We start from the raw sequence: 12,986 nt of genomic DNA on the forward strand, positions 1-12,986 counted from the left end.
AAGCAGAGGGAGGAGCCGTTACACAGACGCGGTGGTGAGCAGAGGCTCAGGGCCCACAGAGAAGAACCGGGCGGGGGGGCAGGGGGCTCACCAAATAGGTCAATCAAGACAAAACAATTCCACAAACAAAAAGGAACAGTGTTTCCATGGCTCTGTTTCTCTGTTTGGCACAAATACTACTGATATATACGGTTTGGCCCAATCTCTCCAATCTTCCTATTTGTGCTCCATTAACATAAATTATAGTTTCCGGGTAAATGTCGTACTTGCAAATACTACCAGCAAGGCTTGTTTGGGATCTAGGGTATTAAGAAACATCTGGAATTTCATTTTTGTACTAGTAGAAGCACATACACTCTCTTCCCTTTGAGACGGTAAATGGAAAAGTAGGTTAATACAGTGTATAGCGCGAGGCAGGGTGGACAGTGTTTTAATTCACATTCTAAACTTCAAACGTCCGAAGACGACTCAAACATTTCAGTGAAGGCAGGAGACAGAAAAGTACAAAAACAGGCTGTGACAGACACAGAAACTTACCTTCTCAAATGGGTGATAAGGTCTGCAAATGACTTTTCCCAAGCATACATTTTTATTATTCTTATGCCAGTTATCACTTCATTCATGGTCCTGATCCTGGTGTCCGTGAAAGTTGCGGTCTTACTCCTAAGGGGACACACGTGAGAGATGAGCCACAGCCCCACTCCCCTTGGCAGCAGCAGGAACAGCCCGAGAACCAGGGATCAAATGGTTTCCTACAGCACCTTTGCTCTGACAACACAGGCAGCTCCCTACTCAAAACACAAATGGAAAAAGACTTCAAGTAGGAAGTCAACAATCCATCCCAATTCAAGAAGTAACCTGGAGAACTTGCAACAGGGGCTAAGGAAGACACGAAAGAGAGTCAGATACAAACCGTCTGCTCCAGGAGGTCATGGTTGGGTAGGGAAGGCAGAAAGGCCCCCGAATCCAATCATAATACAGTTGGCTGCAGTGTAAGAAAGTGGGAACAAAGCGCTGGGGAGCAGAAAAGAAAGAGCTGTCAATTCTGGGCAAAGGGGAGAGCAGGAGAAGCTGCAGGGTTGCAGCAGTACTGGAACGGGACCCCAAGGACACAGAACGTTCTCCACGGCAAAGACGGCAAAGCCAATTCCAAATTTAGAAAACACCATCACAAAAATATACACAGCCAGACCTGGGCCTCGAAATACGTATTTAAATTGTACTGCTATTTCATACATGCTTAAATAACTTTATCCTATGTAAATTCTGCTTACAGACACTACTTATGAGGTACAGTGCCTGAAAGACTACCCAGGAGGAGCCAGCAGGTGCCTTCACCTTTCCAGCTTCTAGACTATTAGCCCTTGGCTTAAGGCTGGAGTCTCCAGTGGCGAAGCCCGAGCAGCCCACAACCAACAGAAAGAAGAGATCACAGAAGACGTGGTTTTGAACAGAAGCACAGGGCAGACCATGGACATTCACCAATACATATTACCTATTTTTTAAACCAGTGTTTCTCTTACCGGAATGATGAAAACAGCTTCCCGAGGCAGCTTTGCAAGGGTAGAAGAATAATTAGAACGGCGATCCCAGCAAGACAGGATATGCCTATTTCCATCCAGAGCAAGGCGGTCACTGCGATCGCTTGCAGTGGCCCTGCCCACAGAAAGTGCAAGAATATTGTCACCTTAAAAGAAAAAAGGCAATGCTTTCTTAGGACGACATGAACACAAAACCAGTTAAGGACCCAGTATAGAAACAATCTGCTCTGAACCAGCCAGAAACCTACACAGAAATGATCACAGTGGGCTTTAAACCTACTAATGCAAAAATCCAAGCATCCACCCCCGATGAAGCTGTTCCAGAACACCACGGAGCAGGCTTCAGGGACGTCCAGAGAACACCTGACGAGACCAGCAGCATCGGAAGGAAGATCTCAATTCTGTCCGCCCCACGCATGGGCTCAGGGTTCCCCCAAACTTCCTCCCCTGGGCTCCCCAGTACCTCACAAAAGCCTGTATTATGGAACCTGCCATGCCCTCTAGTAATTACTTAGCTATTTATCCCCCTGATAGACTGTGGATTCTCCAGGGAGGAAACTAAGTCTTATTGATCCCTGAAACTGAATAGGAGCCTTAGTTCATGTCTGATGAATGAATAATTGGAAGAGAAGTAGTCTAGGGCAATACAGCTCAGACAGTTACAATGCCCTGGAGAGTATGGATCATTCACAAGGTAATGTAAATGGACTGTGGTAGGGTAGAAAAGAATAGGCTGTTTCTGGCTAGGGATTATCCATTTGGCATTTTTTCATCAAAGGCTTCCCAGGGCGCCTGGGTGGCTCAGTTGGTTGAGTGTCTGACTCTCGGTTTCAGCTCAGGTCATGATTTCAGGGTTGTAGAATCGAGCCCTGCGTCAGGCTCTGCACTCAGCACAGAGTCTTCTTGTCCCTCTCCTTCTGCTCCCCCTCCCTGCTCATGCTCTGTGCTCTCACTCGTTCTCTCTCTCTCTCTCTCTCAAATAAATAAACAAAATCTTTTTTAAAAAATGGGGCACCTGGGTGGCTCAGGCGGTTAAGCATCTGACTCTTGATTTCAGTTCAGGTCATGATATCAAGGGCATGAGACTAAGCCCCGTGTTGGGCTCTGTGCTCAGCACGGAGTCTGCTTGAGATTCTCTCTCTCCCTCTCGCTCTGCCTCTCCCCCAGCTCATGCACTCTCTCTAAAATATAAATAAATAAATAAAATCTTGGTGGGGGGAGGCGTTTCCTATGTAGCTGGCACTCTACAGGGCACAGAACAACCCCTGCCCACCAGGAGGTCATCACATGAAGAAGGAGAAAGAATTCAGCCAGCAATACCAACACGGTGTGCTCAGAAGGGCCACTCCTGAAGGACTATGGGACATTTCACCAAGCTGGGCAAGAACACTGCTGTCTGCTTACATACTACTGAAGAACGCTATAAACGCATTCAGAAAACAAAACTCTTATCTACCGGACAGCACATGTTATTATGAGTGGCACACAGAAGAAATGAGAATTGGATAAAAACTATCCTCATCTCAGGGACCCTGGGCGGCTCAGTGGGTTAAGCATCTGCCTTCGGCTCAGGTCATGATTCTGGGGCCCTGGGATTCAGCCCCACATCGGACTCCCCGCTCAGCAGCGAGCCTGCTTCTCTCTCCGCCTGCTTCTCCTTCTCCCTCTGCGTGCCACTCTGCCTACCTGTACACACACTCTCCTCTCCCTCACTCCCTGTCAAATAAATATATAAAATCTTTTAAAAATAAAGAATAAAACAAAAAGTATCCTCTCCTTATGTCCTCAACAGAAGTCTGGCCTACACCAAACTCCGGCACCTAGAATTCCAAGAAACTAAAGCAAGTAAGGGGGTGGGACTGCAAAAGGCTCCCTCAGGAGCAGCTGACCTGGTCAAACTTGTTCACGTCATTGGACAGCAGATTCACGATCTGGCCGGTGGTCGTCTTCCCCATGGCCCTGTTACTAAGGCGAAGCCCCTGAAACAGAAGAGGGGAGTGGAGGATTATATTCCTACAGTGACATCAAGCCACACCTGGAAAAGCAGCAAAGTGGAGTGTGTTTTGACGGGGTCTTGTGTGCTGTCAGGTGAGCAGGGTGACCCGTGACAGCAGGGCTCTGGGAACCTGGGTGCGGCCTTCCACTTCCCCATGTGGTGGCGGCCACGTCCCACAAGGAACAAAGGGAGCAACAGAGGTACAAGCCAACTCTTCCACCCCATTTTTTGATAAATTTGGACGTGCCCAAAGGATGTATACTCGGGAGTCAACTAAAGTAATTTCGAGCCACATTCTATGAGAGCGGAGGGGCCGTCTAAGGACAAAAGCTAGAGGAAGGACTATACATCTGGAATCAGTCATTAATTCTGTGTGTGATGTCACACGAACACTCTGGGTCTGAAGTTTCCTCGTTGTGTGAATGGAAATAACCCCAGATGCTGTCTAGATAGCACAGAGTTCCTAGGAGTGGAGGACACCAGGTGACTGATGAGTGGTGTTTCTCGTTTAGAGATGGGACAAGATAAGGACAAGCACCGGTAACTCAAGTGTGACTTGGACAGTGGGGACAGCAGCATAGGGAGCTGGGGGCAGTTTCCACTGAGTGACACTGTGGGCAGGACAGACCCTGCATGATGAAGAGGAGAAACCCTATGGAGAGAAGGGAAGAGTGCTGTGGCCGGAAGGAACAGCATGCAGAGCCAGGGAAGGGAAATGTAGAAGCAGCTGAGTAAGGAATCCTGAAATCTGGCTAGAAAGGTAGAATGGAAAGCAGCTAGTGTCTGGAAAACAAAATGGAACAGTAAACGTCTTTTTACATTTGAGTGAGAAACTCAACTTTAGGAAGACTGAACTATAGAAAAGACTGGCCAGAAGCTTAGGAGAAGGGGGGACAAGGGACACCTTATGATATAGTCCAGGCCAAGAGGTAACAAGACCGTGCATTAGGATTATGTGAAAGGAAAAGAAGGGCCAGACATATGTGAAAACACTATGAAAAGTACAAAGTGCTACACAAATGTAAATAAATCAGTCACAAAAAATACAACCCTTTCCCACTAAGGAGAAAAAAAGGAAGAAATGCCCCTACAGGAAAGAAAGAAACCTTGGTGTGCCTTAATTACTGAAAGCTCTTTTGAAGACATTTTTAAAGTCAGTTTTACATACAGATACACGTGAATCCCTCGTGCAGAGAAAAAAAGTGGGTATCTGATAACTACTTGTAATAATGAAAGTAAGACAGAATGGCACACAAAACCGATTCTAAAACTGACTGTTTTCAAAAGAAAAAAAACACCTTAAGACAACTGCACCCAACTGGAATCGTCATTCACAGACGGTCACTGGTGCTGACAATGAGAACCAGAGGGTAAGACGGTGCAGATGACAATTTGTGTGAAAGACGAAGCTCCTCTCGGCGGACCATCAGGACGAGCGGTCATTCAGTTATGCCTGAGACCGAGTACAGTGACAGACTAAAGGGCTGGCTCTGGAAGAGAAGCTCACGTAAGTTAACAGCAATGCTGCAGCCAACACAGAGATGAATCATCTGTCCAAAGAAAGTCAGTCACACTCTAGCTAGAAAGAACAGTGGAGCGTCATTAATGTTATTAATGAGAAAGACAGAGCTTACAAGCAAACTGTCAGACTTCTGCTTCCAACCACGAGAGAACAGTCGGCACTGGACTCACCCTCAACTATAAGACTGGACGGAAAGTACGAAGCAGTTGTTTCAGTTGCCTTCAGAGAAGGGAAATACCAGAGCAGAGCCCCGGAACCAGCTGGCTTTCTGCCCAGGGGCATTTTCTGACCAAGCACAACTGCAGTTTCACTGCAGCCAAGGAGGAAGAGCTACCTGTTCCAAGTTGCAGAAATGTCTGGAATTTGCAAGCCAGAGTGGCAGAAGGGCAGGCCCCAAAAGTTTTTGTAGGAAGTTAGCAAAAGGGATTGAGCAGCAGTGGTGGGCTCAGGAGAGACTCCAAGGTCAGGCGAGGGGACACGGAGTTTCTGCCCAACCAGAAGAAAGAGATCTTCACAAGCACCTCAGACACTCCATTCAGACACCAGAAGGGCCATGCCTTAGTAATAAAGATCATACTCTAGAGTAAGAGCCGTGCACTTGGACTGAGTTTAAAATGGAAATATGTGCCATAGATAGATGTACAGACCCATGAAGAAAGAAGGTAGGTAGTTACACAGGTAGATGGATGCAATCCTAACAGGACCAGTCTGCCAGGAATTGCTTATAAGAACAAAACTCAGTAGGCTTTAATCAAAACTCCCTATACTATAATGTGACCCCTTATAGCATCCAATATAGTAAACAAGTACTAAACATGCAAAGAAGAAAACGTGACCCATGATCAAAGACAAAGAAGATAGGCAAAAGAAGTAGACCCTGAGGGGCGCCTGGGTGGCACAGCGGTTAAGCGTCTGCCTTCGGCTCAGGGCGTGATCCTGGCATTATGGGATCGAGCCCCACATCAGACTCTTCTGCTATGAGCCTGCTTCTTCCTCTCCCACTCCCCCTGCCTGTGTTCCCTCTCTCTCTGGCTGTCTCTATCTCTGTCGAATAAATAAATAAATAAAATCTTAAAAAAAAAAAAAAAGAAGAAGTAGACCCTGAGATGATCCAGTTTTTGGAATTAGTAGATGAGAATTATAAAACAATTACTATGAATATGTCCAAGGAGTTAAAGGAAGATATGGTTATAACAAGTGAAGCAGAATGGGTAATTTTAGGAGAGCAATGAACACTATCAAAAGGAAACAAATGGAAATTCTAGACCTGAAAAGGACAATATGAAAAATTCACTAGGTAATTTTAGTAACAGAAAACTTCCATTGATCTGTTCCCAGGTTCATCAACTCTTTTAGATTACAATCTGAAGACTAGAAAAGAGAGAGAGAGAAATTGAAGGAAAAAAAAATCGTAAGGGTTCAGTGGGACAGTATCAAGGAATGAAACACACATGAAACTGGATTCCTGGAAGAAGACAACAAAACAGGAAAGCAAAAAATATTGGAAGAAATAATGGCTGAAATTTTTCCAAGTCTGGTAGAAAATACTAATTTACATATTGAAGAATCTAAGCAAACACCAAGAAGTATCAAAACAAAGACTTTGCCTAGGCACATCAGAGTCAAACTGCCGAAAACAAAAAGAGAAAGTCTTGATAGGAGCCAAGAAAAACAACACATTACACACAAAGGAACAATACAAGTGATGGCTGACGTCAGAAACAACAGAGACAAGACAGTGGAACATCTATCGAGAGCTAAGAGAAAGGAAAGAATAAGTGAATTCTATAACCAACACAAATGTGCTTCAAATGATGACGGTGAAATGAAGACATCTTCAGATAAACAAAATTTGAGAATTTATCACCGAACGAAATATTAGGAAATTATAAAAGAAATTCTTCATGGGCACCTGGGTGGCTCAGGGGGTTAAGCGTCTGCTTTTGGCTCAGGTCATGATCAAGAGTCTGAGAATCAAGCCCTGCGTGGGGCTCCCTGCTCAGTGGGGAGCCTGCTTCCCCCTCTCCTCTCTCTCCCTCTGCCCCTCCTCTCATGCTCTCTCTCTCAAATAAATAAAACCTTAAAAAAAAAAATTCTTCAGGTTAAAGGGAACTGGTACCAGATGAAAACTCAAGATATACAATAAGGAATAAAGAGAAGCCAAAATGGCAAATATGCAGGTAAACATAAAAGATTATAAATTTCCTTTTAATTTATTTGAAAGACAAATGGCTGCTTAATGCAAAAAATGGTCACACTGCACGGTGTACGTAGATGTCAAATATAACAGCACAATGAATGAGGAAGGATACCAAAATTTTTTTTTTTTTTAAGATTTTATTTATTTGACAGAGAGAGACGCAGCGAGAGAGGGAACACAAGCAAAGGGAGAGGGAGAAGCAGGCTTCCTGCTGAGCAGGCAGCCCGACACGGGGCTCGATCCCAGGACCCTGGGATCATGACCTGAGCCGAAGGCAGACGCTTAATGACTGAGTCACCCAGGCGCCCCAGGATACCAGAATTTTATGCTTGTATGTTTCTTACATTTTATGTAAAATAGTCCAATATTAAAAGTAAACGGACTATAATAAGCTAAGATGCCTATTTAGTCTCTAAGTCAACACTAAAAACACACAAAGAGATACTGCTAAAAAGCCAATAACACAATCAAAATGGAATACTAAAAAATATCTGATAAACCCAGAAAAAGTCAGGAATGGAAAAAACGAAAAACAGATGAAACAGATAGAAAATAAATAGCAATGTGAAAAGCTGAAGCCCGATCACATCAATAGCTACACTAAATGCAAATACACTAACACCCTAAAAGCCAGAGACTGTCACAAGGGATTAACAAAAGACCTAAATTGCAGTGTAAGGAAGATGCACTTTAAACACACTGACAGGTTGAAAGTGAAAGGATAAAAAAAGATATGCCATGTAAACAACAGGTACAATGAATGTGGTGTGGCTACATTAATATCAGACAATATAGACTTTCAGACAAGGAATATTACCAAAGATTAAGAGGGACACTTCATAATAAAGAGGTCAATTCACCACTCCTAAATGTATACAGATCAAATTACAGAGTTTCAACATACATGAGACAAAAACAGAATTAAAGAGAAAAATCAGGGGCGCCTGGGTGGCACAGCGGTTAAGCGTCTGCCTTCGGCTCAGGGCGTGATCCCGGTGTTGTAGGATCGAGCCCCACATCAGGCTCTTCTGCTGTGAGCCTGCCTTTTCCTCTCCCACTCCCCCTGCTTGTGTTCCCTCTCTCGCTGGCTGTCTCTATCTCTATCGAATAAATAAATAAAATCTTTAAAAAAAAAAATAAAAGTAAAAAAAAAATAAAGAGAAAAATCAGAAAAGACCACAATCATAGATTTCAACATCCCTCTCTCAGTAATTGATAAAAGTTCCCCCCACCAAAAAAATCCTAAGGATACAGAAGATGTGAACAACACTAGTAACCACCTTAATCCGACATTTATGAAACACCACACCCAACGACTACAGGACAGTTTTCTCAAGTACACACTGAATATTTCTCAACATAGACCCTATATGCTGAGACCATAACATAAATCTCAATAAATTTCTAAACATAAAATGTTACACAGAATGTTCTCTGATGACAAAAGAATTAAATTGGAAATCACTAAGATAGCTCTAAAACCTCCAAATATGTGAGAATTAACAACATACTTCTAAATAGAAATGTGGCAAAGAAGACCTCCTAAGAGAAATCAGAAATATTTTTAAATAAATGAAAATGAAAATATATCCTATCACAGTTTGTAGGATATAGGTAAGCAAGTCTTAAAGGCAACTTCTTGCTTTAAATGTTTGACATTAAAAAGAAAGAAAGGTATAGAATTAATGATCTAAGAGTCTACCTAAGACTAAGACCAAAGAAACACAAACACACACACACACACACACACACACACACAATCACTGTTCACACCTACAGAAGAGCCTCTAGTAAATCAATTATGTGTCTGTTGCCCCCAGGACCCATCAGCTCATTGGGATCACAGAGCCTGTCATATTCATTTATATCAGCATAAAAACGGCTGCCCTTTATTGAACACCTACTACAACCCAGACACCTGAATAAGAAACAACCTTACAAAGCAAGAATTACTCCTATGTTGCAGATGAGAAAATAAGCTGAACATATTCATGCCTGACGGAGAACACTCGGTATTTTTTCTTTTAATGAAGCAAAATTACCACTCTTCATTACTGTAAAAATTAAAGTTTGGTTCTACGAAATTATATGTTATAGCTGAAAAATAGTTCATGTTGGGTGTAGAGAAAAAACAAGGTACGAATTAATGCATCATCATCCTGCCAATGTTGTGGTTTCACATTTCCTTAAGTTGACAGGGTATAAAAGGATACCATTTGGTTCAATTTGTTTTCCTTGTGAAAGCAAAATAGTTCCACCATGAGAGCAATAAAAAACAAAAGAAACTGGAATCAATTATTTGCACTGCCAGACCCAGAATTACTGTCTTTACTAAATCAAAAGCGCTTAAATATCAAGAAGAATTATAAAGGTCTACCAATTTTAAAAGGGAGGCAAATAACAGATGCAGTAAATTCATGAAGGAAAACACAAATGACTAAGGAAAATTTTCAAATACTCAAATTCATTATTACTCAGAAACGTAAGTTAAAATCACGACAAAGCATTATTTTTCATCTAGAAACTGGTGAGAGTGGCAAAGACAAAAAGTTATAACATCCAACCTTGGCAAGGGTGGAGGCCATGTCATTTTCCCAAAAAGATTGTAAATAGCTACCAACTCTCTGGAAGGAAATCTAGCATTCAAAAGCCTTGCGGGGTGCCTAGGTGACGCAGTAGGGTCAGTGATCGACTCTTGGTTTCAACTCAGGTCACGATCTCAGGGTCATGAGATCAAGCCCCACATCAGGCTCCACACTGAGTGTGGAATCTGCTTAAGATTCTCTCTCCCTCTCCCCCTGCTCTCCCTCTCTGAAATAAGTAAAATCATTAAAAAAAAAAAAAAAAAAAAAAAAAAGCCTTGAAATGTATATACCCTGATAAATTAAGGATGTCTCCAAAGGTTTCGCTTTGGTCATGTTCACTGCACTGACATCGTTAATATAAAAAACTGAAAAACAATCGAAATATCTCATTATTGGTTCTATTAGACTCTATATGACTATTAAAAACAACATTGTCAACTGTGGGATGCAAACTCGATCAGAGCAGGCATCCATATTATACAGTTGGTTCCTTCTCTGGGTGGGCATGAAAATACCTCTGGGGTTATAAGACAACACTACAATCTTGACCAGAACAATGATTTTCATCAATTTTTTAAAAAATAAGTCTGTCATTCGTTTGAAAAATATACTGTTTCTTCTTTCTCAATTATTTTAATCAGTACAAGTAAAACACAAAACCCAAGTACGGACACACAAATATCACTTCCCTAACAGTCCTTAAAAACAGAAACCGTGTTTCACCATCTTCATGATGCGGATTCCTCATCACCACCGTGCCTCATACACAATGTCAACGACCCTCAGTGTGTATGGAGGACGCTGCTCCCACAGACTGCCCCAAATGGCCATGGTTTTGGGGTTCTGCCGCCATTCTGTCCCTTGCTATCAAGCTAGCCCTCTCACCAGTGCCTACTACTGTTTCTAAACTAGAATGGCTTCATAAGATTTTAAGTAAAATCACAGCAAGTAGGCTCTGAGTAGGAACCTAAAGGATTTTCAGAACAAAAAACCAAGTACTTGTGTCACCTATTTGGCATTTTTCGTTTCCTTCCTGGTTCATACCCCAGAGCTGAGTCTGTCAGATAATGTGGTTTCCAGGTACAATGGGTATTACTGCAACAGGCTAGTGGGAAGAGTATGTTTAGCTCACCTAAAGCAGAAAATTGCCTGTATTTTTCCGACATCGTTGCCTAGAGTTGCTTAGTAATGCTGCCCCATCTTCTTTCATGACTGCGTAATCTAAAGCCATTAAACTTCATTTTGGAGGGGAGGACACAGGGACCACCTAACATCCTCCTTCCCCATAAATATAATGGGTGACAGCTCCATAAAGATAATCAGAGTCCCTCCATGGTTCTTAGAAGAAAAGAGATTCAAGGAAATGAAAGCCAAAGTGCATACAAAATCAACAACCTCTCTATAATCTGATAGCTCCATTGCCTTTTTTTTTTTTTTTTTTTTCTTTTGGCTCCTGGTTTTCCATGGCCAGCGCACAAACCAGTACACCGGTACAGAAAGCTCTTTGCAAGCTTTGCAATTTCCCTCCTGGGGCTACCATTAGTTTTCTTTTAAGTTCGTAGGCCACCTTTTCTTTTCCTGTGATCTACTGGAGTCAAGAGGCCAGAAAGACACATACAGACTTAACACGTTCTGAGCAAAAGGGCCACAATGTGGACCCCGAGAAGCACCTGGGGGCCTGTGATATTTTCTCTGAGGTCAGACTGACTCCACATTCCCTGTCTCATCACGTCTAATGGCCATAAGTCCCTGAATGTGTAAGGCTATATGATGGCAGTTATGTTCAAAGTGAGGTCACATCCCCAAATAATGAAAGACGCCCCTCAACCCAGGCCCTTGTATCACCAATTTCCTGCTCTGAAAGAGAAGCCCCATGTGACTGGTTTCCCACACAAGAGAGGGGAAGAGAGAGATGAACAACACAGAACAGTTGTGGCAAAGGTGAGCTGATGGGGTGTGAAGAACCCAATGCCAAGGAGAGAAAGGAGAGCGAACACACATACATACACACACACACACACACACACACACACGGTTACAAACACACACTTCAGGGTTAGGGGAGAGACTACATTCATGAGAAAATATGAAGTACACCCTCAACGGAAGAAAAAAAAAACTATCATCAAGTTTTAAAAATATCTTTTAATAGGTTTTTCTGTTTCTAAAAATTATAAAACACAAGGGACACCTGGGTGGCTCAGTCGGTTAAGCATCTGCCTTCGGCTCAGGTCATGACCTCAGAGTCCTGGGATCGAGCCCCACATAGGGCTCCCTGCTCAGCAGGGAGTCTGCTTCTTCCTCTCCCTCTCTGCTCTCTCTCTCTAATAAACAAATCTTTTAAAAAAAATTATAAAACACAAAAAATGTGAGTATAAACTATGTTCTCAAAAACAGTAGGCTTAGTCGTAAAAATTTAGACATGAGGCCACATGCTAAGTCTTTTATGGCATACTTAGAACTCTTTAGTCTATAAACCAGTTTCTAAATTTTAATCATGTGCCCTCCTTCACACCAAGACTACAAAAGGGAAGGAATATGCTCTCTACAAACTCATCCATTGTCCACAATTTTACTGTCAAAATGAGTGTTTGAAAATGTGAATTTCCTTTTTTCCTAACGTTTTATATTTATCAACGTATTGAACTTGAAGTCAGATATGCAGCACACCTGAGGAAACAGTGCACATTTCCGCGATACCACAAAACAAGTTGTGTTATTATTCATTCCCTTGTAAACACCGTGCTTGAAGCTTTCAGAAAATGAGCACATCTGTACAGAAAAAAAGACAAAAAGAGATGCTGTCCAACTCATGATTTTCACAGCATTTGTTTTTAGAACCGAACTAACTAAAAGCAGCAATGCCTTAACATCCAAAGGAACGAAGAGAAAAGTGCACGGAGCAGTAAGGAAAACGTCCTCTCACAAAGCAACCCATCACCATCACACTCGCTACCAAATGCCATTATCCCAAACCCCACGCTCTCCTCCTCACTGGAGTGGAGTGTAACCAACAGCAGCTGGGTACCAACGGCTGTCAAGTCACACAGATATCAAACAAAGAAAATAACCCGGTCAGTTCAGCTAATGGGTCCCGGGGGGGGGGGGGGGGGGGGGGGGGGGGGGGGGGGGGGGGGGGGGG

At 42.8% G+C, this 12,986-nt stretch overlaps 1 protein-coding gene across 1 annotated transcript in view; it reads right to left on the reverse strand.

The window, feature by feature from the left end:
• The window catches only part of ABCC4 (ATP binding cassette subfamily C member 4), a 235,105-nt gene that overhangs the window by 158,125 nt on the left and 63,994 nt on the right, over nt 1-12,986 (reverse strand). The window contains exons 5-7 of the mRNA XM_040623855.1: nt 3,431-3,520; nt 1,524-1,687; nt 538-663 (exon numbers count right to left, since the gene is read on the reverse strand). Of these exons, the coding sequence (XP_040479789.1) occupies nt 538-663; nt 1,524-1,687; nt 3,431-3,520 (380 nt within the window). The remainder of the gene's footprint in view (nt 1-537; nt 664-1,523; nt 1,688-3,430; nt 3,521-12,986) is intronic.

The sequence above is a fragment of the Ursus maritimus genome, unplaced genomic scaffold (genome assembly GCF_017311325.1).
Source record: "Ursus maritimus isolate PB19 unplaced genomic scaffold, ASM1731132v1 scaffold_10, whole genome shotgun sequence".
Taxonomy (NCBI): Eukaryota; Metazoa; Chordata; class Mammalia; order Carnivora; family Ursidae; genus Ursus; species Ursus maritimus.